Source organism: Xyrauchen texanus, chromosome 36 (genome assembly GCF_025860055.1).
Source record: "Xyrauchen texanus isolate HMW12.3.18 chromosome 36, RBS_HiC_50CHRs, whole genome shotgun sequence".
In the NCBI taxonomy this organism is placed as follows: Eukaryota; Metazoa; Chordata; class Actinopteri; order Cypriniformes; family Catostomidae; genus Xyrauchen; species Xyrauchen texanus.
The window spans coordinates 33,446,858-33,474,518 of NC_068311.1; the positions used below are offsets into that span (position 1 = coordinate 33,446,858).

Genomic DNA, 27,661 nt, shown 5'->3' on the forward strand with positions numbered 1-27,661 from the left:
CCCGAGGGCAAGTGCTTATGGAAGTTAGGGAATGTATGTTTAAAGTGAAGTGTAATGCAGCCACAGAGTAAAAAGTGCAGCATTTAAAAGAGGTAGCTTTACAATTATATTTTCGCTGGTTTCACACATGCGAAACATCCTCTCATGCCTTTTACGCCCACTGAATTTCATCGTGCAAAGGTACGTGTGACCATACCTACATTTTAAACTACATTTAACTTGACACATCATCCTAAAAATGGGGCATGCATGGCAAGAGATGCTAAGAACCAGTGAGACGCACCAAACAGAATGCCAGAATGTGTTCTGTGAGAATAGGGTTGCCCCTTTTGAAGTGGTAAAATATGGGACACTCTCTCTAAAGTGGGGGCTATGGGGAGATGCTGGCTGGCATTTTCACACAGTCCCTTACCACACCCTCCACAGTTTTAGCATGTTTTAACACAAATCTCAAGCTGAAATTAACGATCTTGAACGATTTCGCTGTGATGCCATCATACCAGCTTAATTACGTGTCCTGTATTGATTTGATACGGGACGCATCATTTCATCTTTAAAAATGGGACGATTTCTTGTAAATAATTTGATTACAATTTTGAATCGATTGACAGCCCTAGCTACTATGCATCGCCTTACATGTCATGCATTATGTCAAAGTGTTAAGATGTCATAAGATGAAATGGGGTGAAAAGTAAGTGTTTATGAACTGATAATCTGCCGTTTTACTCGTGATTTGTGTTAAAGTGAAGAGAAGTCATCGCTGTTGTAGCACCTCTAGTGTTCATTTCACCAAGAAACTGCCACAACCAAGTAAAAATTATTTTGGTGAAAAGTATAGTAACGTGATTATGTGAGGCCAGATTGCATGATTGTAAATGCTAGTGCACTTTATATTTGGACCATTTGACTGAAACGGTCATAATTGTAGACTTTTATTGTAATTCTATTCAAATGGACTTTTAAGCTCATATAGAGATTACGCAAAGTACAAATTGGATGAAATAGGGTCAAATCGCAGTAATTATAAAAGCTGATCTTTTACCTCGTTCACCCCTGAACTAAATGACTCTGAAAATAACTGTTATATTACATAGTTCTGTGCTCATTACAAAACAGAGACATTTAGGGAAAAGGTCACTTTAAAAACTTGAAGCAGTTCTGTTGTGTGAGAGAAGAGTCTAAGGGTTTGGTAAAGGTTTGGTTAAGGCTGAGGTTTGATTAACAGCAGACACCCCACACAATTGGATGTATTTAATCATTAAAATAAATAAAATATAAACTAAAGAAAAAACAGGTTGTCGTCCACAAGGACACTGTTGAAATGCATGAATTGATTGGGTCTGGATGTTCAAAGCTCAGGGAGGTTACATTTGCTCTCTCAAACAGAAACCCACATACACTGATAAAGCAGGTTTGGCCTCGTGTCCGACTCAAAGTTCTTCAACTATAATAAATAAACCAATTTAACCGCAGACTCTGTAAACATTTACTTGATAAAACGTTTAGCTTTGGTACATTTGTTATTTCATTGCAATAATTACATATGAAGTGTTTTTCTTTCGTAATTGTGAATGTTGACATAGTTTGAATCATTTTTATTCTTTATGAAAGTTATATATGTACATTTTATTTGATTCTTGACTTGATTCTAGTGTTCAGTGACTTCATTCAGACAGGAGGACTGGTGCAGTTTTACTGCCCCCCTGTGCACACAAGAGAGACATGTGATGTGATGTCACACGGGGTAGTTTTTACAAGGTCTGTGTCTGATTAACTGTAAGGATTCGAGTCAAATGTCCCATTACACAAAGGTGAGTCTTCTCTAGCATTGGTTTTGTACATCGTGTAAGAGTCATTTTTGTGAATTCTTCTATACTATGCTATACCTGTTGATTAAACAAGTCAACACAATACAACTGGCATGCATTCAGACATGATTAAACAATATAATGAAGGAAGGTTTTAACCGAACATTTCAACTATGTTCTCAGGGTATATTTCGGGGCAGGTTGACATATGTGTTTTAAATCTCCTGGGACCCGAGCGTGACTGCTGTGTGCATTTTCCATTCCTCTTTTTGATTTGTAGATAGTAGCCCCTAAGAAACATGCAAAACAATAATAATAATAATAATAATAATAATAATAATAATAATGTTTTTGGACCAAACAGTTTTCCTAAAAATGTATATCCACATATGTGGACAGTGGGACTAAGTTGTGAAATTTTAAGGGCGTAGCCAGGAAATTACTTTTGGGTGTGCCTCAATGAAAATGGATGGGGTAAGACAAATGTTTCTTTTCAGGGGGCCTGAGTAGCTCAGTGGTAAAGATGCCGGCTACCACCCCTGGAGTTTGCTAGTTCTCTAGTTTGCTAGTTCTCTGAGGCGAGTTTGTTAGTTCTCTAGTTTGAATCCAGGGTGTGCTGAGTGACTCCAGCCGATTTGGTTGTTTAGGAGACCCGGCTGGAGTCACTCAGCACACCCTGGATTCAAACTAGAGAACTAGCGAACTCCAGGGGTGGTAGCCAGCGTCTATACCAATCGGCTGTTAGGGAGGGTAGAGTCACATGGGGTAACCTCCTCGAGGTTGCTATAATGTGGTTCATTCTCAGTAGGGCGCGTGGTGAGTTGCGCATGGATGCCACTGAGAATAGCGTGAAGCCAAACGCACTATGTCTCCATGACAATGCGCTCAACAAGCCACGTGATAAAATGCGCAGATTGACGTCTCACCACCCGGATTGAGACGAGTCACTACGCCACCAGGACTTAGAGCGTATTGGTAATTGGCCATTCCAAATTGGGAGAAAAAAGGGACCCCCCCCCCCCATAAACAAAACCAAAAAAAATATACGTTTGAAATCAAATAGTAATCTCTAATATTCAGGGTGGGCCTGGGTCTAACTTGGGTGGGCCTTGGCTATGCCACTGATACCAAGCTATAGACATTCAGATTTATTTTTTATCAAATTGTTTATGTTTCCAGGAGTGTTGATTATTTGTGTTCATTCAAACGTTACAGACAATACACAAAAAAATATATATAAATAAAATGATCCATTATAAATGGTGAATCTATGTACTGATGATCACTGAGTGATCCAAACATCATCTGCAGCCTGAAACTGAACATTTGATCAGATTTTAGGAGTGAACGCACTTAACTGCATAGAGAGCTATAGGATGCACCCTTGCTCCCTATTTAGTGCATGACTTAACCTCCAGTGTGCTGTCTGTCTGCACTGGTCTCAGAACAGTTTGAAATCTTATTTTCATCCTAGCTCCATTTAACGCCTCTGAAAGACACATTTATCAGTTTTTGGATGCATCTATTGACTCAATGTGATGATGTAGAGTGAATATTGGATATTTTATATGAGCAAACGGTCCACACACATGGTCATTGTGTTTAACAGCGTGTTGTTTCACTATACATCACTCACATTTTTAAAAATGGTATATTGGATGAAACTAGAGACTCAAACAGGTTTCAATGTAAAAACGTAATTCGGTTTCTTAACAAATGTAGATTTGTTGGTGTTTCTCCCAAACACAAACTCCGCTGAGATCATTGGCGTGTTGTTTTATCACATGACTCGATTCATGAGAGTTTAGCCCTAATTTCAGTTGGTTTAAATGAAATGATGTATAGCCTATAACTAATCCAAAAAACTAATGTCCACGCATGTGGATGTGGTGTCTCAGGAGGTTAAAAATGCACAACTATGTACTTCTTGTAATATTTGTTTACCAAATCTACTGTTTGATATTTTTGCATGTTTCATGAATTGTTTTGTGTTCTTTGAACTTAGCTGGATAGCATAAAATAGACTGTGGCAGTTAACCTCATATAGTCTGACAACCTACTATTAACTTTATTTTTCTGGTCAATAACGGTGTGCCTTTTTAGCATTTGTATTATATTATAATATAACAATATTTGCACTTTTTAATGTTTAATTGACTTTATTACCAAGTTTAAAAGTGATAGATAACTTCACATATTCAGTTCATCCTTTAAACAATATTTTTAATGCATTTATGGAAGCCATTGGAAAAACGTCCTCAGTCCAATACAAAATCAAAGAGAGCAGTGAAGTTTGTACAAAGAGAAGCAATTCAATTATTAGAATAACAGAATCAGTCATAACGAAAATTGAGCTGCTCATTCTAGACCAAAATAAACAGAAAATATAAAAAGAAAAATAAGATGAAAATATTTAAAAAAGCAACAAGTCGAGTGTTTCGATGTCTTTAACGGTGTACCTGAAACAAACTGTACTATACTTCTATTAGATTTCTACAACAGTTTGAAAAGGCCATGAATAGAAATATTATCCAGGACTTAAGACATCATAACCCAACAATCAATCAATTTAACATTTGTTAAATATCCTTTTATGTCAAAAATGAAAGAAAGTGTAACAATAGAAAATAAGCATCTATAGTAAAAGTGTTCATCATTGAGCTCTTTTACCGAAAACAGCGATCGCAACGACTTAAATAACACATCTTTTCACCAACATTACCAAAGAAAATAGATGAAAATACCAAAGAAAATCTATCCCAGTAGACGTACTCCATGTCTATAAGTGTAGAACTTTACTATGAACATCCCAGTCACAATAACAGAACATCTGTATATTCATATCACAAATGTCCTTCTTTCATTCTCTTCATTAAACATGCACTTGTGGAATCAGTTCAACTTCAAGGCCTGAAACAGCTTTTCTCCAAAAATATCACTTTATATTTCCAATAAGAAAATAAAGGAATTGTGCCATTAGATGCAACTTTGCGGTGTTGAATAAACAAAACCAAAATACATCAGATGCAGTTAACGAACATTGTACAAATAAACGTATACATTGGAGAATTTTTTTACTATTTCCCTGCGTCTATCCTATGATATTGAGCCATTATAAAACAATCTTGGAAGTACAAACACATAATGGACAACAAGCAAAGTGGTTAAAAGGCTTCTGTCTTTACCGGCCCCTGAACCAGAACATCCTTCACAGAATAAAAGCCTTTATTCTATCATTCATTTAGGATATATAACTATTCTGTATAAGAATGCTCTCATACGGAAGCCCTGAAACGCACTGTGGAAAAAAAACAATTCACTAGGTGTCTTAGTGCCTTCCTGAGTCATACAAATATTTATTTTCTCTTTCTCAAAAAAAAAAAAAAAAAAAAAAACGAAAAGAAAAGAAAAGAAAATCAACAACAAAAAAATTATAATATTTTTTTCTCTCTCAAATGTTTTTTTAATTAACTAAAACATCTTTTTAAAAAAAATTACAAATAAAATTCTCTCTCAAAAAAAAAATAATTAAAAAATGAATGAATAAATACAATTCTCTCTCTCTCTCTAAAAAAAAAAAAAAAGTTTATCTAAGAATTTTTTTTCTCCTCAAAAGGTAACAAATGACAATTTTATTTTTTTTGCTTGCTAGCTAACAATTAGCATGCGGTGGAACCCACTTCACCACAGAATACTAAGAATACTTATGGAACCCGTTAATGTGTCCAGATCATTTTTCACCCACAAAATTCCCATTACTGTAATATGTACAAAAAATAAAATCACAATCTTATTACTTTAATGCAAAAAAAGGAAAGATATTGTGATATATTATTTAAATTCAGCAAGGAATAAGTTGTTGTACAGCCTTGAACTTATGCAGATATTTATAATGAAAATCTATAAAAAAACAGAATGATAAATGTTACAGTAATCATTACAGGAACTTATTTTCCCTCACAACAAGCTTTATGTTTCCTTGCAGAAAGTTAAACTATGGTATTTGTAGTAAAACATAACAATAATAAAGGACTAGAAATCATGATTTTGTGGTTATGGATACTAGAGTATCATGACATTATAAATGTCTGCATAAATTAAAGGCAGGACAGAAAACAAGTTATAAATATTCTTGTTTTTTTAAATACAGTTATTCCCAAACTATAATATCAATTTTTTTTTTAATTCTCATTCATGTTTGGGAATAAAAAAAGAAATTAAAAAAAAGTGATAAATTGTTCAGAAAATAATGTCACATGGCAAAAAATCTTAATGGTCGTGAAATTCAACGATATTTTCTTTAGATTTTCTGGGAGATTTGTGATCCGCCATGTTCTCATGAAATTCACCAGTGTAGATTATTTACTATCGGTTTCTGGAATGGTCAAATCGTGGCTTGTTTTTGTTGATCGCACAAATACAGCGTCTTCGCAGACACCGTCGTCGTGTGCAATGCGGTCCAGTTCTGCTGGCTTCGGAATGCCGAAATCTTTAAACAGACATCACTGCAAAGCTGCTGGAGGGGGAGGGGTGACTCTGGTGGGTGTGGTCAGGGGCGGTGCTTAAGATCACAATGACACATAGTTAATATGCCTCTTTCTGCGTTTGCATCTGTTCTTGAATCTTCTGCAGCATCTCCTGCATCCGTCGCAACTGCAAGACAAGAACAACCAAACAAAGGGGAAACTGATAAATCGATACTAACCGGTCAATGAGTCCCGTGATCGAGGGAAAACTAGATAATTATTGATATATCACTGTTGTGAGGTCAGCTTTTGGGAAGTTAAAGGGAGTATTGGGGTGAATCTAACGAAACCTGTCAAGAACAAGTCCATGTCGCATTTCACCCCAAAATCAAAGAAAGAAATAAGCATTTACATTTTCGCATAAAGTGGTTTCCACATGTCAATGCTGCCAGATAGATTAAAGTGTGTTGAGTGAAGTGTCAGTGTAGCCCTTGGCTCAAATAATAATTAAAAAAAATCCTTCTAGAGACCCTCATGACAAAAAGTTATGAAAAGAACTTTGATTCGTCAAATCGTTCAGAAGATATAGCTTGCTAAGTAAATTTGGCAAATGTCAAAAATGAATTGGCTAATATCTTCTTTAGATAAAAATTATTTTCACAACTTTTATTTCACAAGGGTCCAGGGGTGTAGACTGCAGGGTGGGATGTTTATACTGTGATAAATGGAAACATGGGTCCTGTTCGATTTGAACTGGCATTAGCCGGCAGTCAGTCAGTCACTAGTGCACCTCTTGAAGTCAGGGGAGCGAGACATACCACACAGCTATCATGTACTACCTGGCTCCCTTTACACTCACCCCCTTAAACTTCACACCAGTCCTGCTCAACCCGCTCAGAGCAGGATTCGAACCGGCTTCAGCCGGCGTGAGAGTTGGCCATGCTAACGAGAAGGCTAAAGGCTACAGCTACTAGCGTCAGTCACTAGTGTGCCTTTTGAGGCCAGGGGAGTGAGGTTTACACATACTGCACAGCTATGAATGAATGAACGTTACATTTATATAGCGCTTTTCTGACACTACACTCAAAGTGCTTTACACGGTGAACAGGGGAATATCTCCTCAACCACCACCAGTGTGCAGCATCCACCTGAGTGATGCGACGGCAGCCATAATGCACCAGTACTCTCACCACACACCAGCTATTGGTGGAGAGGAGAGAGTAGAGTGATACAGCCAATTAATGAATGGGGATTATTAGGAAGTCATGATTGATAAGAGGCTATGGGGGAATTTGGCCAGGACACCGGGGTTAAACCCCTACTCTTTACAAGAAGTGCCCTGGGATTTAGTGACCAATGACTGTCAGGACCACGGTTTAACATCTCATCTGAAGGACAGTGCCTTTTTACAGTATAGTGTCTCCATTGTGTGTTTGTTCATGTTCGAAGGGCATGGAGAATGCCGTACCTCCTCGTCTTTCTCGCGGATCAGCTTCTCCGTCTCGTTGTCCGTGGCACTGGTCACCATTGGGAAGTCTGTGATGCTCTCCCGGGTCAGTTTGCTGCTCAGAGAGACAAGCACACACACATTCGGTAAGTTTTCTTAATATCTTAAAATATACAGTGCATGTGAAATGTGAATAAATAATATACACATTTTAATATACACAGTGTCCCAAAAAGGCATGGTCCATGAATAGGGTACACATTGGCATTTCAATAAGTTTTATAGCGACAAATTCTTTCTCCAAAGAACATTTGGGGGATTTAAGATGTCAAATTGCATTGTTTAAATTACATTACTTTATATGGTAAAATTATGTGTGAAAAGTACACCTCAATCCAACACCCAAGTAAATAATCTCATTCCATTTTCGCCATTTTTACACCAATCGTAGTGTTGATTGGATTTGCTAAACTTAACCATTCAACCATTTTACCAAGGTAACTATGAATTTTAATTGAAGTTTAAAAATATTTACAAAATAAATGTTACTTTATTATGTAAAATTTGTCATATATGGCACATTCCCTAGCGTCCAGAGGAGGGCGCTAGGTTTATTGTGTGGTGTTGTTTCATTTTAAAGTCCTGCACTTTTTTCCAGTTTCCCTTGTTGATTTGTTCCAGGTACGTCTTGTTACTAAACTTGTTAACATTGTTAGTCTTTGTGTATATATACTGTATTCCCACATGTTCTCTGTGTCTTTGTCAGTTCTTGTCCATTTAAGGCTGTCTTGGTTTTGTGTTCCAGTTGTGTTTCTTGGTGTCTTGTGTTTTTTCGAGGCCTTCAATAAAGGCTGCACCTAGATCCTCATCTTCATGTTTCCAGACTCTTAATTATTACAGAAAGACTGACTAAATAATGGATGTAGTAGTCATGAAACTCCTGTCTCTCCAGCAGGGAACTGACTCCATAGAGGAGAATTACGGAGCTATTTTGCACCTTAGCCCAAATGTGTTTGATTGGGGAGACATTTTTTCAGTCTTAACAAGCCAAACAAATTGTGTGTCAGGAGGAAAATGTGTACTCTACTTATTAGAGTATATTTATTATACTTTAAGGCTCAGCTTCTCCTTCCACACTTTCCCCACCGTAGGCAGCGAACACTAGGAAGAGGAGGGGGAGAAAGGCATTGGCCCCTGTTGTGATGGCAGAAATGCCTTCTCCACTCAAAACAGTCTTTACCCATGAGATTCCCAATAATGCAGCTCCGTCTGTGCTTTCTGCCGCTGCAGCTTTCCTAGTGGTTCCGGAGGTCCCTGCTATGGAGGCCCCTCCATTCCCTGCTTGTTAGTTTCTTTTTCTTTGCCAGAGTCCCCCATTGCCTTGCCCTTGCCTTAGTTTCCTGGCTTTTCATTGCCATTGCTTCCTCCAATTGTATCCCTCCTATTACTATTGCCCTTGACTGAGTCCCCCATTTCCTTGACTGAGCCTGATTCCCTGCCTTGGAATTGCCCTCACATAAGATCCCCTATGGTCTCCTGTTCATCTAGCGGATCCCCTGTGGTCTCCTGGTTGTCTGACAGATCCCCTGTGGTCTCCTGGTCATCCCCTGGATCCTCTTTGTCTCCTGGTCATCCCCTGGATCCACTTTGGTCTCCTGGTCATCCCCTGGATCCTCTTTGGTCTCCTGGTTGTCTCCCGGATCCCCTATGGTCTCCTGGTCATCCGCCGGACCCTTGTTGTCTCCTGGTTGTCTCCCGGATCCCCTATGGTCTCCTGGTCATCCGCCGGACCATTGTGGTCTCCTGGTTGTCTGTTGGCTCCACCTGAGTCCGCTGGTCTGCAGTGTTTAGCTTGTCTCCAGTATGTGTCCAGCTCCATGACCTTCACCCCAGTTTCCTGGTCCGCCATATCCATATTCATGGAAATGCAAAAAATGTATTTGGAATAATGGCACAAGCACACTTTTTAAACAAAAAATGTCACAAAAAGAAGTTTTTAAGGTTGGAAATGATAAAACAATACACATATTGTTCAGAATTATGACTGAAGGTATTGTGACACCTTGTGTATGTCAACCGTTAGTAGAACATGTTGATAGTGTAAGGCGGGTGCCAGTGAGTCTGGGCTACTCCTCGAGAAAACAAAAGGCTCTCATGAGAATTAACATCTGAACTCTCTCTCGCAGATGTAACAGCAACATCCGAGATGCAACATACTGTGCAGCTAACACCTCCCTTCTAAAGTATCTTCATCTTACTCCTCCTCCTCACTTAAAGCTCACTAAAAACCTATGCAATGTGAAGTGTGTACAAAAAGTAACTATAACATGTTTGGTATCATTTAAAGTCTCTCAGTGCGCCTGGTAAACTGGTCTCATCCTCCCAGCCATAATGAAAAGCAAAAAGAAGTTATAAAATATGAGAACTGTGGTGTGCCCCTTAAAGGTGTGCCCTCCCCAGATCCTCCATACCTCCTGTATGTAAATCTACAGGAACCCCCTCAACAGGGGACCAAAATCTAATTAGAATGACAGACACCACCATTTGGTTAGCATATTGAATTATCTGGGTATTTAAGGAAGGGCGACACATTGCTCATGGCTCTCTGTAATCAGACGATCCCAAACAGTTTACTGTTTGTAGTTTATTTCAGGTGATTGCAATTCGTATTTCTTATGTTTTGATAAAATGTCTAACTTTGACTTATCAATGTCTAATTGGAATTGATGAATTGATTATGTTACCTGGTCAATAAATTGTCAACATTTGATTTTATTCTGACTGACTCTGACATTGTGTTTCCCAAACAGATTGAATGATTCGTATTTTACCGCAAGTCTGCGTCAGATTAGTGACGACTAATATTTGGCATCGATTCAAGTGTACTTGGTTTGCAAAGACAAAAAGGGAATTTCCGTTTAGAACAGCAAACGCTGCTTGACCAATCTAAATCTGGGTGTCTTACCTCTGTTTTAATTTGATGTTTCTCCAGATAAGTGTACGTGGGAAACCACGCATGGCCAATCCAAAGCTATTATAAGAGAAGTTATGTTGGTCAACTTACATCTATAATAGTGGCCGTGACCTCTACTGAAGAAAACGTTAAGTTACATTCAAGTGTATGCAATTCCATGGGGCTATACTGAAGTATCTTTGATTGTGTATACGCGAATGTGACCGATCTCAGGTATATAGCAATTACCTCTGTTTGATGATCCAATACTGGCCGCTTGTGATCGTGAGACCCGCGGTGTAGAGAAAACACGCGAGGACCTCAAAGCGACATAGTTTCTTAATCTAAACGGGTAAAATATAATTAAAGAGTTAAAGGAATAATCAAACATTCGCTCACTTTTAATGATACTCAGATATCATTAAAAACCTTTTTCATTTATGGAGTCAGATGAAATAACGAGATAATACATAAGAGAAAATGTATTTCATTTAATATTGTTGTGTTGCGTACAAGAAAGACTGTAACGCGCAGAGACCTTCACCCGTATTATTGGAGACCGTCACTGGACCGATAAACGGGCTTACAAAGTGGTGACAGCCCTTCCGTGATCTCGCAACCAGACGAGCAACGTCTTTCCAGCGCGATATTCAACTTGATCCCTGCCCGGGACATGAGGTTTGATCTTCTCACCTATCTCCAGCTGCTGTGGTAAGTCAGTCTTATTTGCCTTTTAGAAGTGTTGAGGGAAGATTGTTTGCACCTCACATCTATTAAGACCGGGACCGAAAACTCCGGTGGGCATAAGAATTAGACTGGAAACATGTCTTTCCAGGGAAAGCACAGCAGCGGTGTAGGTGAGGAAATTATGGATATTTTAGGTGTGCAATTAAAAAACCTCCTTGTTCGGTTAAGCGACAAGGGACTAAAATTAAAGTGGAGCAACAAAGAATTAATATCCTGGTATTCTGCTGAGGGTGCGAAATTGAAATCTAAATCAAGATACAGTAACATTCCCGCTGCAATTGTTTATTTGCTTCGTCGTAACGACCTCGAGACCATAACCGAGAACGAACGAACAATAGCAAATATCAAAGAAATCGAAAGATTGCGATCTGACGAATTGCAAAAGTTAAGAGCACAAGTCAAAGCCTTCGCGTTTGAGCAACAGGGGTGGGTTAGACAACGCGAAGAAATGGCAACAAAAATTGATCAAATTCAAAGAAAACTTAAAACCGGCAGAAATTACATATCTGCTCTCGAAGATTGCTGCGATAAATCCGGGTTTCCAGTAGCTGCAGTTAAACGAGCAGCACTGGATAAAACCTTTGAGCTAGAGACTCAAAATGATGATGACGATGCCGCGTTAGGAGACAGGCCACAGAGAGAAACTCGTAACCGAGCTCTTGTGAACCTGCGGCCTGAAGAACCAAACCTGCGAAGCTCAGTAAAGACTCGAACAAAATCGAAAGACTTGCCAAAGAAATCAGTTAATGTCGCTGTGCTTAAAACCATGACGAACGCGGATGATGAAATCACAAAAATCAGCCGCCCGTTAACATGCGAAGAATGCTGTAGACATAAACAGGTCGTAGGAATTATGCCGAGAAAAGGGCCGTTTCAACCCTACTGGGAAGCATTGATGTTACAGGCCACGGTGTACAAATTAGAAATTAGAGACGTTTGGCAAATAGCTCTCTTCACTATTCCTGAGGAGCTCAGACCAAAACTAACCACAGAGATGAAATCTGGCAACATTATGAACCGAGACAATAACGAAACCGACGAGATTATCTACGAGCGTCTAAAACAGGCATTATTAGACATGAGGGGACCGACACATGCAGATTGGAGAAAAATATTTGAAATCAAACAAGCCAGTAATGAGTCATTTGAAACGTATGCTGAACGGTTATGGGTAACATACAAAGAACACTCAGGCCTAGAAAATGCAAACCGTGACCATGACGCATTACTACAGCTTGTTAAGAAAAATGCCGGCATCCCAGTTCAAACGGCTTTATTCAATGGTGTCGACCCGGTCGAACACACGTTCAGAGCAATCGTAGACTGGGGTTCAAGAATAGAAAACAGGTGGAGATCAAAACCCCATAGTGTTGCGTCCACAAAATGGTTAACAGAAGGGAACGGCCCAGAGAAACTTAACCAAAGATCTCAGAGCAAAATGCAATGCCATTATTGCAAAAAGAGTAACCATCTCATAAGAGATTGCCAAAAAAGAGAAAGAGATTTGAGAAAACAAGCAAAACATTGCCAAAAAACGCCCTATAGCGACCTGTTGAAACTATTCACAAATTTCTTAACAGAGTTTAAAAAACAAAACTGCCAAAAGGGCGTGGCCCACAATGCCAACGGAATAATGGAAAATACCATCACCAATAGGGATATGTGGCCTCCATCCCCATAGGGAGATGAATGGCAGCCTGACAGGCTGATTGTTCCTGCTGTGAGTGTGGTTCAGACTATTCCTATTAACTCAAAACAGTACCAACAAGAACTGTGGAGCTCTGATGGAGAGCTGACACCGCACCTGCAGCAGGACCAACTAGTCAAGGTCACTGAAGGCATGATTTATGACGATAAATACATCGTTCCAGAAGCCCTCCAGAAACCAGCGATAAAATCAGTCTAATTTATACTATTTTAATATAATATAGTTGTATTATAATCACATTATAATATGCATTATATTATAATGGCCATGCATGGCCACAGACGGGGAAAGGTTATGCAAGGCGTTGCAGATGTATATTAGACATGTATATTTGTAGTGACACTGCAAACCGAACAACCTTACCGGCCCTGAAAATTCTTGTGATTTGAATTTCATTGGTTCTCTTCTCAGTGCCAAGAGGGAGGAGTATACGGTCGTTGTTTGCTGTGCACCAATGCAGTGGCACATGATAATGAACCAAATCATCTCTCGCTGAGAAGCACCAATTGAATTTAAAATCTGATCAGGGGAACCATTCCACTGGATAGACAATGAAAATATTTGTGTGTAAAATGCTAAACATCAGGCAAAATTTCATAACCCTAACGGACCACCGAGATCATAGGTCATAGATGATCAAACGTGTGAATAGCACCCTTAAAAAATGCTAAGCAGAAGACACATCACCAAAAATGTGAATCGATTCTTTGACCACCGAGCTGTGTTGGGAGCAATAAAACAATGCTCGGAAAGTTCCCCAGCAGAACTGGGGCTTATATTGCTCACAACAGCAGACTGTACAGACTCAACTGTGAGAACAGCCTAAGGTGCTTCACACTCCAAACTGCACTAAAATATCAGCAGTAATTCAGATCTCACCAAGGATGCTCAGTCTAATTTGATCTTTGAAATAAAATTTGCATTGGACATTGCAATGGTACATGTTTCTCCCCCCTGATGGCACAAACCATACATTATGAGACTAAAGCTGTCTGTAACAGTTTGGCTTTGACCATCGGAGGAAAATAAAGTACCACATGTCTAAATGCAAATTAATTAAAGGTTCAACATTAACTGTTTTCTCTTTCTGTAGTTGTTCATATTTCAGGTTACAATGTCGTGAGGGACAGATGAAAAAAGAATTCTGATCCCCCGGCCTCAAGCCAGGACATCAATTTGGCCATGCTGGAGATGGGTGCGAAAGCAAATCTAACAGGCCATTCAAACCTCACAGCTCCACAAAAACAAAAATATCTGTTCGGCCTCCCGGTTTAGCACCGGAACCAAAAATTATACAACACCAATTGCTCTAGATCAGGTTCCACCCATCTCCTAAACATACAGAGCACCCACTTTTATTACGACACATCATGGAACAAAATAATGGCCAAGATTCTGAAGATACTAATCCACTGAAGATCTGGCCCGCCTCTCACATACACATAGCCTCTCACACATAGGACATTACAAACCTGTTTCCATAAAACAGGCACTATTTACAACTTTCCTTTTAAATACTGTAATATACATGGGACATGTGCATGGCTACAGTCACACATCGATGATTTAATTACTAATTGCAAGCAACAAAATTTCAACATTTCCACGTACGTATAAATCAAACCAATTGATTGTTGTTGGAATGGTTGCAAACCAGAGGGCCCCTGGTTTCCAACGCATTGCTAATAACAATATAAAAATAAAATAAGTTGACGATATGAAATGCAGATGCTTCTATCGATCCACTTCACATTTTGAAAATAGACATGTATCATCGATTGTGACTTAGCCACCAAATCACACACATTAGATCATTTTGAATTAACACTGTTATTATTATTATATATGTCTGTAACTGTGATTCTAAAATCATAGAATTAGTATGCCTGCCACTGATGGAAATACTAGTTATACTGACTTTGTGGTATGTTTCCTTTAATTTAGTATCCACTGTAATATTGTATATTGATGATACATGTTCTAATTGCCTTGAACTCTGTGCCACCTTTCCTTTAATTAATTCAGATTAATTAGTCCCCTTTGCATTTTTAAATACACACTTGAGACCTGGATTACCACTCGCACTGGTGACATTGATTCATTGTTTGTCTTTTCATCATGTATTACTCAACCTTTTATTGTGTCAGTTAAGTTCTTCAGAGTTTCATCTTTACATGGTCATTTAAGAAGCTGTTCAGGTGTATATGCATTGCCAGGGAGAACTCCTTCACCTAATTGAGGTCTGCCCAGAAGACCACCAATGGAGGTGGCAGAGAATTCTTCAAAGAGTCAGATCATCATTAAAGGTACAACCAGAAGCAGATGTTTCTCCATGATGGAATGACATGTCCACTGAACAAGCCACAAATGCCTTGATGGACTCTATGAACTGAACACATGTGCTAACCTCAACCAGACACTGTGTTTCGACTTCAGATGCCTCATCAGGTCTATCAACAGACATGGCACTTGCTCTCAGCCCCTTACAGCTGCCCACCTTACAAAGACTGAAGTGACACCGCAGGAAACCCTTTGTGTGGCCCACGGTGCCAAACGGGGAAAACTGTAAGGCGGGTGCCAGTGAGTCTGGGCTACTCCTCGAGAAAACAAAAGGCTCTCATGAGAATTAACATCTGAACTCTCTCTCGCAGATGTAACAGCAACATCCGAGATGCAACATACTGTGCAGCTAACACCTCCCTTCTAAAGTATCTTCATCTTACTCCTCCTCCTCACTTAAAGCTCACTAAAAACCTATGCAATGTGAAGTGTGTACAAAAAGTAACTATAACATGTTTGGTATCATTTAAAGTCTCTCAGTGCGCCTGGTAAACTGGTCTCATCCTCCCAGCCATAATGAAAAGCAAAAAGAAGTTATAAAATATGAGAACTGTGGTGTGCCCCTTAAAGGTGTGCCCTCCCCAGATCCTCCATACCTCCTGTATGTAAATCTACAGGAACCCCTCAACAGGGGACCAAAATCTAATTAGAATGACAGACACCACCATTTGGTTAGCATATTGAATTATCTGGGTATTTAAGGAAGGGCGACACATTGCTCATGGCTCTCTGTAATCAGACGATCCCAAACAGTTTACTGTTTGTAGTTTATTTCAGGTGATTGCAATTCGTATTTCTTATGTTTTGATAAAATGTCTAACTTTGACTTATCACTGTCTAATTGGAATTGATGAATTGATTATGTTACCTGGTCAATAAATTGTCAACATTTGATTTTATTCTGACTGACTCTGACATTGTGTTTCCCAAACAGATTGAATGATTCAGTATTTTACCGCAAGTCTGCGTCAGATTAGTGACTGACTAATATTTGGCATCGATTCAAGTGTACTTGGTTTGCAAAGACAAAAGGGAATTTCCGTTTAGAACAGCAAACGCTGCTTGACCAATCTAAATCTGGGTGTCTTACCTCTGTTTTAATTTGATGTTTCTCCAGATAAGTGTACGTGGGAAACCACGCATGGCCAATCCAAAGCTATTATAAGAGAAGTTATGTTGGTCAACTTACATCTGTAATAGTGGCCGTGACCTCTACTGAAGAAAACGTTAAGTTACATTCAAGTGTATGCAATTCCATGGGGCTATACTGAAGTATCTTTGATTGTGTATACGCGAATGTGACCGATCTCAGGTATATAGCAATTACCTCTGTTTGATGATCCAATACTGGCCGCTTGTGATCGTGAGACCCGCGGTGTAGAGAAAACACGCGAGGACCTCAAAGCGACATAGTTTCTTAATCTAAACGGGTAAAATATAATTAAAGAGTTAAAGGAATAATCAAACATTCGCTCACTTTTAATGATACTCAGATATCATTAAAAACCTTTTTCATTTATGGAGTCAGATGAAATAACGAGATAATACATAAGAGAAAATGTATTTCATTTAATATTGTTGTGTTGCGTACAAGAAAGACTGTAACGCGCAGAGACCTTCACCCGTATTATTGGAGACCGTCACTGGACCGATAAACGGGCTTACAATAGTGAATGTGCTGACCTCCACCTATGGTTACTATTCTAGGACACCTGTGTGACCTTGAGGGGAACTGACTTCATCTACTGAAAATCACCAAGAAGCCAGTTGATTAAAAGTCATTAAGCAAAAATCAAAAGAAAAGTAAGTTCTGAGGAGAGCTCCACCAGCATTTGAGTTCAGATCACACAGATTTTATATTTTGTCATCTAATGCAATAATGTCCAGTCATTTTTAAGTGTGACTTAAGTGTCCAGATACATTTTGGGGCTACTGTATATTCCTAAAAAAGCTGTTCTTATGGCAGACAGTGAGAATAGAGTGAGAAAGCAGTGAGAGACACAGGCTCAGCTCTGAAAATTGGTGCTACATACGTGCGGTTTCGTTCTTTCACCACCATACGTGTCATACTCTGAATGCAGTGCGCTCTGTAGTTCTCATAGTGAATTTCCCGCGTCACTTCCTTCAGATCCTGCATGTGTGTTCGTACCAGCATGTTCCTCAACTTCACAAAGTCACAGTATGCTGGATTCTCCACTGTCAAACACACACACACACAACATGGAATCTGCAGTTAATAGCTGTTCCCGATTGGTGCCATGCAGTGATACATACAGTAGTTCTTCAACAGCTGTTTCACGTCATAGCGGTTACTTTATCATGCATTTAAGCATGACTTGGTATTGACCAATCAGGATCCAGGACTACAACTATGCATTTTATAAAAAGAAATATGGAGCAATATGATCAAATGCAATACGTACAAGCAGTTGATTGTAGTACAAACACACAAATGAATGCTACACTACACATTCGCCCCAATTTAGGACAACTACAACTAGTGATTTATCCTAAATATGTGTAGCACATAATATATAGCATTGCATTTGTGTATTTTGACATGCACACACAGAATTTGTGCACTGATTGTAAAGGAAACTCTACAGAATAGATGGCAAAATTCATAAACACTTAATAAAAAAATTATCCAAAATAATTAATAGAAATGTTAAAATATTAACAATGAATAATAAATCAGGCAAGTGGTTAGGATGTGTTCAACTTTGTGGCTGATGGACTTTCTAGTTTCGCGTTTTCTGGGAAATTCTACAGATTTCAAGCAGGCCTGATTTTGACCTCAGGAAATAAAGAATTTGGTATCCACAGTTTATCTAATGATCCCATGTACTCTGTATCAGCTTTTACCTTCTACAATTCCCCAGGGGTACAGGCGGCCTCGAACCCTCTTGCCTTTCGCCTCCACTACTATGTTACTGCCAATCACAACGAAGGGAATACTGTCCTACAGGAGAAAGACAGACCATGAATTAAACAATCATCTGAACTGATGCTTTACAGGCCACAATTCCCATAAATAGGGTGCAAAATATGGCTATAAATTATATAACTAAATTAGATTGATATATCAGTTTTGCTGATTAATCATTCTGGTAATTGTTTTTTAGAACTATCTGTTATCTGCAAAAATGAACACTGAAATTTTCTTTTTGTTGATTTTATTCCTCTGTGTTTGGCGCTCTTCTGATGAGATAATCAATTCATCTAAATAGAAGCGAGAGCATGCAAAGTAAAATTAGAGTATATAAAATAGTGCCTCGTCAGAGCACACATTGAGTCTCCAACTTCATATCTGGTGAATAATAATAAACCTTATTCCTAATTAAATGTCATCTGGTGACATATAGGCTTTGAAAAGTGTAGTTTTGTAACTACTTATATATACGTAGAACACTGTAACACAGCCAAGTCTCCGTCATGTCAAGTTCGTACAGTTAAAAGTCCCGCATTATCCACCAAATGTTCATAATGCTTGTAGCCTCTACGTCTGTGCCCATCATAGTAACGAAAAACTTTTACATTCTTTAAATCAAATTTAAACACTATTGGCTGATTCATCTGTAGGCATGTCATAAAATATCGATTATTGATCGGCATGTCATTTTATCATATTTTTGGGGCATCGATATATTCAAATTAGCTGACATTTAAATTAGAATCCTTATTTGCATGCTTTGTAATTCACTGTCAGTTGGCGCAATAGCGTTGGGAGAAAAAAGTTTCATACGCTAATATTTCGTTGGACTGCCTTTACGTTTGATTACGGTGCACATTCGTCGTGGCATTGTTTCAACAAACTTATGCAACGTCACAACATTTATTTCTGTCCAGAGTTGCATGAATTTTTGGCCGAGATCTTGTACTGATGACAGGAGAGTAGAATCACTCCGTAAAGTCTTCTTCAGTACATCCCAAAGACTTTCAATGGGGTTAAGGTCAGAAAATCCATTGATGGGATAACCTGGTCATTCAGTACATTCAGGTAGTCAGCTGACCGCATAACGTTGCTGAGCTCGATCTGACCGATTGAAGCAACCCCAGATCCTAACACTGCCTCTAGAGACTTGTATAGTTGGCACTATCCATGACGGGGGCATCGCTTCATGCGCTTCCCTTCTTACCCTGACGCACCCATTGCTTTAAAATAACGTAAATCTGGACTCATCAGCCCACATGACCTTTTTCCATCGTTCAATCTTTATGCTCCCTAACAAACTGAAGTAGGTTTTTTCTGAATATCCTCACTAACAAGTGTCTTTCTTGTGGCCACACAACAGTTTAGTCCCAATCCTGTAAGTTCTCTTCACATTAAGCTCGTGGAAATGCTCTTCCTTTCACTATTAAACATAGCCGTGAGTTCTACTGTACATTTTTTATGATGTGACTTCAAGCGTTTGAGTGATCTCAATCATGATCATTCAAGAAGAAACATGAAGCTGATGGTTCACCATTATCCTTCCTGGCTTTAATAATGTGTTGGACAGTTCTTAACCCGATTCTCCTTAGATGTTTTCTTTGCTTGATTCAGGCCAATAATTTGCCCCTTCTGAAACACCGTAACATCTTTTCCACGACCACAGGATACATCTCCCGACATGGTCCGAGAAATGAGAAGCTACACTCTGCATCAGTTAGGGTTAAAAGAGTTGTTGCAGCTGAAACACATTAATAACTGCAATAATGATCCAATCATAGGCTCTTAAATATCTGCTTATATAAAGCCAAACAGTGACTTTTTTTTGGCCAGGCAGTGTACTTGAGACTGAAAATACATTGTGTAGGCTCTGTGAAAGATACATGTTTGTCCAGTGATGGCTAGAGTAAATAATCTTGGTCCTTTAGATAATATTCTGGGTCGAATTTAATGGAAAACTATGTGTGTTGCACTCCGTGGTGCTGCAGAATTTTAAGCAGCCTCTGGTGATTGTGAGCTACATGCTGTGCATGTACCTTTATTTTAGAACGCACCATGTCGTCTACCAGACATGTCCAGTGTGAACACCCTTAAATATACCCTGCCGCCAAGACTTTACAGAAGTTGTTTTGAGAAATATGTTTCAAAGACAAAGACTATTGTGCAACGGGCAGCCCTATTAATATCTGACAACATCCTGATACATAAATCCATAATCATCGGGGAAATCTTCTGATTATCGATGATTGGAAAAGGTATTGATCCCAAGCCTAGTAATTGGTTTTCGGTCTTTTCCGCCACCTTAGTTATTTGAATTGGCAAAATCCACTATCGGTCAACCTCGAAAATAGATTTTTTTTTTTTAAATCACTAAATGGACAAAAAGGAGGTACTTAAATTTCAAAAACAGGGTAGTAACAGGGTAGGGCCCAGTTAAATAAACAATTATTGATCATTAAAATCTACTTTTCATGCCATGTTCATTTTTTTTATAATAATCTAACATAACTAATCATTCTCTAATCAAATATGGGATTTGGTCTTTTTTTAATTAAAAAGTGATGGGACACCTATTTCTGTACAAGTGCCCTTAATATATTATATACAAGTTTGATATATTTGAACAGTAGCTCTGAATTCGATGTGTGAACCTTGAGCTCCTGGTCTTGTTGTAGAAAGTCCTCGTCTTCGTCCGAATCACAGTCTGGATACTGATAGATCTTGATCCCGAACTGCTCGATCTCCTCTCGAATCTGTGTTGAGCAAGAAGGGTTTAAAACTGAAATGAACACAGCACATTTAAACACACACACACACACACACACACACACACACACACACACACACACACACACACACATCACAGGTTCTGATCACTTGAGTACTCGCCTTGATCTTCTTCTTCTTGACTTCAGTCGGGGTAAGTGTGTCCGCTTTAGCTAGAACAGGAACAATGTTGACCTTCTCATGGAGAGCTTTCATGAACTCCACATCCAGAGGCCTCAAACTGACACAAACACACAGTGACAGCCGTCAACACACAATACGAACGACACAAAGGAGATTGTCATTGTGTCGTTACTTTTACAAATGGGTTATTTCACACCACAAAATCTCTTTAAGTTGGCTTGATTTCTGTTTGAAGATGAAAGTCATTCATGAGGCAGCTGCAATGACACAGATGATCCAGCAGAGGTCGTAAATACATAAATGATCTCTCCTGTACTGGTCCGGATCATTCTGTGTGTTATGACTCAAAGGATAATCCAGTATTGTACAGGAATATAGGATAATGTCTAGATAATGGGGGATATTGATCAAGGGCACGATGGTGATAAATAGGTCAAGCCTTCCGAACTCAAACCAGGCCTTAGCTCTACCGACTACACCACACATCATAATGAAGTTTGTATATGTGTGTATAATGCGGATAAAGCTCATACCCGTGACCGAAGGGTGAAATAAAGTAAAGGCAGCAGTGCACGCGATTATCCTGAATGTTCTTGCGGTTCAGTCCACTCTCATCTCTGAAGTATTGCTCAAACTGCTGATCAATGTAATCTGCCACTGGCTTCCAGCTGAAAACCCACAAAAACACTCAATAAAACCATTGATTACATCACTGAATCAAAATAATGAGTGAAAATGTAAAGAACCTTTTGTATTTCACCCCAAAATCAAAAGAAAACTGAACAAATACTTACAATTTTGCTTAATGGTCCTAAAATAGGCTTAATGTTCTTTCATTGTATTTTGTTGCTCTGTGACATTATTTTCACTTAATTCAATTGTGTGATCTGGACATGTTTTTGTGAGATTCACTCCAAAGCGCTCCGTACCATTCAGTGTTATTGACTGCATCTCCAAATCCTGGTGTGTCCACGATAGTGAGTTTGAGTTTGACACCCTTCTCTTCAATGTCCACTGTGTGTTTAGTGATCTCCACCGTCTGAGTGATCCTCTCTGATAACACACACATCATGAACATCAACACATTGCAACCATCGGGACATTTTAAATTACAGTAAAGGCACGTAGGCACAAAGACTTTGAATCAGTACAATGTCTTCCACTGGACGAATAGGATGAAAATTCTTCCATTGACAGCACTTACAAAAATCGAGAGTTCTGGCAAACCTGCTGCAAATTCCCCACTCATTATTGTCACATGCAAATGACCTTTGTTGTCACCAAAGGTTTGCTGCAGGTCCACCACTACCGGTGAAGAGCTGCAAACTTCCGGCAAACATTTGCGTTAAAATAATGAGTGGGAATTTTATGGCAAGTTTGTCAGAACTCAAGATTTTTTTTGCAAGGGTGAACAAAGTGTGGTTTCTCGGAGTATGTCTTCATCAGCCAACAAAAACATAACAACCAATAATTCAAGCTATAAGCATTTGGCTCATGTGTTTGTGCAGTGTTCTCTGTGAAATACAGTTACAAAGCACTTAAGGTGGTCGCACACCGGACGAGATGCACCACGCCACTTCGTGGTAGGACACAGCACAGGTATCAAACGCAGGGCGCGTTGATGCAATTCAGGTGGCAGACAGCACACACAAAAGTTAACAAGGTTTTTCCCTTCTTCAAGAATGAACAAAGTGACGCTGATGAGTTCGCAGGTTAGTGTATGAAACTGGTGTAACCGCACACAGTGAACGATTACAAATGGCGACGTTAATTATGCCATATCTCTGCATGTAGCCCATTCAATGCTTCAGATAGAGAAACTGCATTATTTACGTCACCATTTCTAATAGTTCAGTTTGAAAAACAATTGTTTTCTATGAATGTATGCATAATGTTCGGCATCTATTGGCAGCGATGTGTGTGTACAATCATAGAAAACAACTTGATTTTGAATTTTAAAATGTGCAATTTTGTCCACTAGAATAGGTTCTAGATTCTTCAATTAGGACCATTTTTAACTATTTAAAGTCTTGAAAAATGAAACTTCTTCAAAACCACATTTAATCTATGTTAAATAATGTTTTCATGTCCTGAAAGAAAGATCTGATAATTACTTTTATTAACCTTCAAAGTGTGCAGTTTTGATATTGTGTGTGATGGTAATGACATTTCTTGTAATGTCAGGATAAAGATGGATAAAACTTGGACTTGCTAACAAGTTAGACACAACAAATTGGCTAGCAAATTAACCGCTAGCTTAGCGCAAACCCTTTCGATATTTAATCATGTGCAGAATATGAATTATATACATCTATATTTCAATTTTCATTAGGTAAAATGCTTCCAAATTCTTGATATCAAAAAATGATGGTGTTACTCATGGAAAGAATACCCATTCCTGATATCCAAAAGGAATTTCACCTAGAAAAAGCCATCATTATTTATATCTATAGGTGCATTTCCACTAGTAGAATCTCACAAAGATCTCACATTCCTGGTATCAACAACAACTGAATTCAACTAGTAAAAAATCCTCAAATCTGTCATTTGGTTCAAGATATGTCCCTCTTCAATTTAATGATATCGGAATTCTATATTCATAGTAAAAATGCAGTTACAGATAAATAGTTTGTTTTTTACTAGTTGAAATTGAATTTTTCCACAGTAATTCCACATATAATTCACTAGTAGTAATTCTATTGCTCATAAAGAATTGAATTATAGATATCCAGCACAAACAATAGTGATTTCTCATTTCCATCATTACCAAAAGCTTGGCATGATGGTAATGGACGTATTGGGGACAGCTTGTTTTTATTTTCAAAACTAAAACATAATTTTCCTGATTGTAACACATTTTCTAAATGTATTATTGAGGGGAATTTAAAAAAGTCATTCTGGCCAATTAACATTTTTCCAACAGGACAAGGACATTCCCTTACTTGAATAATCACCCCAATTACACATTTCACATTTCAAGTTCTAATTTTTACTGAATGTCTGTGAATAATTCATTTAGGCCTTCATACAAATGTGAGAAACAGTCAGAGGTCAATCTTACCCTCAGCGTTGAGCAGTTTTCTCTCTTTGTAGAGATCTGTGAGGAACAGACTGTTGACCAGGGTGGATTTTCCTAAACCAGACTCTCCTATGAAGAAAAAACATCATCATCTACAACAACACAACAACTGCAATTAATATGCAAAAAAAAAACAACGTAAACATTTGATCAAGTTTGTAAAGCCATGATGTTGAAATTACCTGCCACCATTACAGTGAAGTCAAAGCCCTTCTTCACAGTTTTGCGGTGAACCTGATTTGGCAAAGTGGCAAATCCCACATACTCCTTATCTTGATCCTACCAAGAGTGAGACAGAAGTGTTAGAAAGGTGATCTGGTAACTGGAAAGGTACTTTATTTTCTCAAAGGTGGTTTAATACACATTCAAAGGCATTCAGTGACAAGAAATGTCAATTCTCAGTGTGTAGTCGATGTATCCTACACCGGCAAGATCTGACCAAAGCTCTGTGAGAGCCAAAACAGAAGTGCCAGGCTTCGGCTTGAATTGAAAGGGGCAAAGTTGTGGGGTGGAGTGTCGTAAATCCGAAAAGGATTTATGGAATCTTCAACCCTTTAACTATCATAATTTACAAACATATAGAAGACCACCAGCAGAATCCTCTTTAAAATACGCATTAACAGGAACTCACACATTACAACATATTCAGATGAACGGTTTTATGGTTGAGGGCAGATTAACCCGTTATTAGTACGAGGAAATCTAGAGTAGTTTCGTTGTCAGTCTGAGAAAATAAAATAAGGTTCAAATTCAAAACCAACAAAACGACGAATGAAAATAGAGCTTGGAAATCCCATGAGTGGTACACCGAGCCCTTACAAATAAGTACTGCGGTGGTACCAGGGTACAGTGATGGTATCAGATGGTAATAATATGGTATTTTGATCTATACCATGGTACCAAATTATTACCATATACATATACCAAGGTATACACATGGTCCTCTTAGTAACCCTTAGAAAAGAATACAATGCTATTACCATGGTGCATGGGCAAATAACATGGTACTTGTTTGTTAGAGATGTCTAAAACTATTGATTGTCATTGAAGTTTGGGGAGTAAGCAGTAATGTATTGATGGAATCCATGTTTCTTCTGGTTGAAATCTATCTACCAGTCACTAGTCCACCTTGCATTACCTCAGTAGAGTCGTACAGGTTGTATCGACCCCAGGGGCTTTTAGGTCTGGAGGGGCTGATGGGAGATGGCAGATGACCCTGCTGAGCCATGTGTATGGACTCATGCTCTAACTCTCCTGGACCCCTGGGCACCGTGACAGCCCTCAGGTAGGTTGGTGTTCTGGGGGTGTGAGGCCTACTATGCCCGTCACCCTCACTATCGCCCTTATGGTGGGCAAATGGGTGGCCCTTCCTGGGTGGGTGATGTCCCAAGATGTTCTCCAGCTCTGAGTCCTCAGAGTCTTCCTTAGGGAAGTGCTGGGGTTATGAGGGGTCAGGAGGGACCATTATTTTTGTAGGGGTCAGGGCAGAACATTCAGACAGGGGCAAAAGAAGTGATTTAATAATAGGGGGGAGTATGTATAAAAAAAATAAATAAATAAAAACAGAATAAAAATATTTAGTGGTTAGGTACAAAATTGTGCAAGCACTAACAAAAGTTTACGGTGGTAAAATAATTTTCTGCCAAAATAGAAAACAAGTTGTTTTTGACCAGATTTGGATGTGGTTTTTAAGATGTGACCACAAAACCTTTTAGACCTGTATTTATTTCTGACCACAAGTGATTGTATCACCCAAAAAGCATCTCAATACCAGGTGTAAAAGGGGTCTATGTGGCTCGAGTGACACTCAAGTGAAACAAGGCTTCACTCATGCATTTCAAATGAGAAGCATATTTTGCACTTATAAAAGTGGTAAACTTGAAATGAATATCATTACATTTGCTTCGGCGACCCGAAATTTAGCTTTGGCAGCTGCCATCAAATGTTCAATGAAGGAAAAACCCTTACTGTCAAAGTGATGTAAAGCATTTTGAATTATCCATCAATCCAAGTATGAATCCTGCATGCTGTTCTTCTGTAAAGTTTATTAATGAATTGATTTCTGTAATACTCAATTGCTTTTCTGACTGTTTTCTGTACTTAAAGTCAAATTGAATTGTACCACTGGACAGTTAAGAGCACAAACTATATCAGATTAGATGAAAGGAACACTGCTTTTAAGCAATCATTTAAAGCAACAACAAAAAAAAAACGTTCCATATGAAAGGGCATTCAGTGTGGCAGTATCCTAATGCTGCGTTCACACCGGACGCGAATAGCGCGTCAGGCGCGAGTGATTTCAATGTTAAGTCAATGCAAAGACGCGTTACGCGCGTAAAAAATTCCTGCGGCGCGAATGAGGCGTAGAGCGCGGCGCGGTAGACGCGAATACGCCTCATTCGCGCGTCAAGTTCGCGCGAATTGCGCGAATTGAGCGTCTGGCGCGTTACGCGCGTTATGCGCGAATGGTGCATTCACGCGTTTGACGCGAATTCGCGTCTGCCGCCCGAGTTGAAAAATCTGAACTTTGGCGTCAATTCGCGCCGCGTTAACCAATCAGGAGCCTAGCTGCCTGCTGTCACTCAGGAGGTAAAGTGAGGTAAACTCCCGCTCCCGCTCGGAATCTTTCATTCCAAAATCACTGACAGCTATGGAGGAAAAATTAATTGTTGCTGTTAGCAGTCACCCGGAATTGTACGATTCCAGTTCATATTTTTACAGAGACAGGAACAAAAAGGACCTCGCTTGGAAGAGGGTCAGTGAGGAGATTGGGCAACCTGGTAAGTTGTAAATACAAATTAATCTTTAATATTTGTCCACTTCTTTACGATAGAAATGCTACAGTCACTGTAATTTCTTGAACAAAATATTTATGGGTATATTTTTTACACGCGCATATATATATATAATTACACATTTCACTTTTGTGTCACGTTATTGCCCTGCTAAGCAGCTAGCTATTTTTAACTATTTTCCTGCTACTTTTGAGTCACGTTATTGACCTGCTAACCAGCTAGCAAGCTGCCTTGCGCTATTTTACAATTATTTTCCCGCTTATATTCAGCTACATTTTTTGCTTACAAGATATTGTTTATTCAGGGGACTTTTGCAGAAAAAAGTGGAAGAGCCTCAGGGACATCTGAAGGAGAAGAGGAAGGAGATGGACAAGAGGAGTGGGTCAGCAGCAGGGTCTGGGAAGAGGTGGAAGTACTCTCAGATCTTGGGATTCCTCGACCCCTTCGTCACCCCACGGGAGACTAGTGGTAACATG

At 39.0% G+C, this 27,661-nt stretch overlaps 1 protein-coding gene and 1 long non-coding RNA gene across 2 annotated transcripts; one reads left to right on the plus strand and one right to left on the minus strand.

Moving 5' to 3' along the window:
* Window positions 1–1,673: 1,673 nt before the first annotated feature.
* Window positions 1,674–10,173, plus strand: LOC127629766 (uncharacterized). Its single transcript, XR_007968797.1, has 3 exons — window positions 1,674–1,811; window positions 7,724–7,867; window positions 9,270–10,173. It is a non-coding gene; the product is annotated as an uncharacterized LOC127629766 (long non-coding RNA).
* On the minus strand, window positions 3,979–27,661 carry LOC127629764 (septin-4-like). Its single transcript, XM_052106995.1, has 11 exons — window positions 25,529–27,661; window positions 24,573–24,669; window positions 24,373–24,459; window positions 22,241–22,364; window positions 21,845–21,979; window positions 21,291–21,408; window positions 21,053–21,154; window positions 18,335–18,431; window positions 17,503–17,665; window positions 7,743–7,836; window positions 3,979–6,461 (listed from the first exon to the last, which is right to left on the minus strand). The coding sequence occupies exons 1-11, from the start codon at window positions 25,616–25,618 to the stop codon at window positions 6,393–6,395; spliced, it is 1,176 nt and encodes a 391-aa protein (XP_051962955.1). The 5' UTR covers window positions 25,619–27,661; the 3' UTR covers window positions 3,979–6,392.

Coding starts and splice junctions, on each gene's coding strand:
- LOC127629764 (XM_052106995.1), bottom strand. CDS start 25,618: ATGGCTCAGCAGGGTCATCTGCCATCTCCCATCAGCCCCTCCAGACCT. Junction 17,666..18,334: donor CCCCTGGGGAATTGTAGAAG/GTAAAAGCTGAT, acceptor TGTGTTTGACAG/TGGAGAATCCAGCATACTGT. Junction 7,837..17,502: donor GTGAAAGAACGAAACCGCAC/GTATGTAGCACC, acceptor CTCTCTGAGCAG/CAAACTGACCCGGGAGAGCA.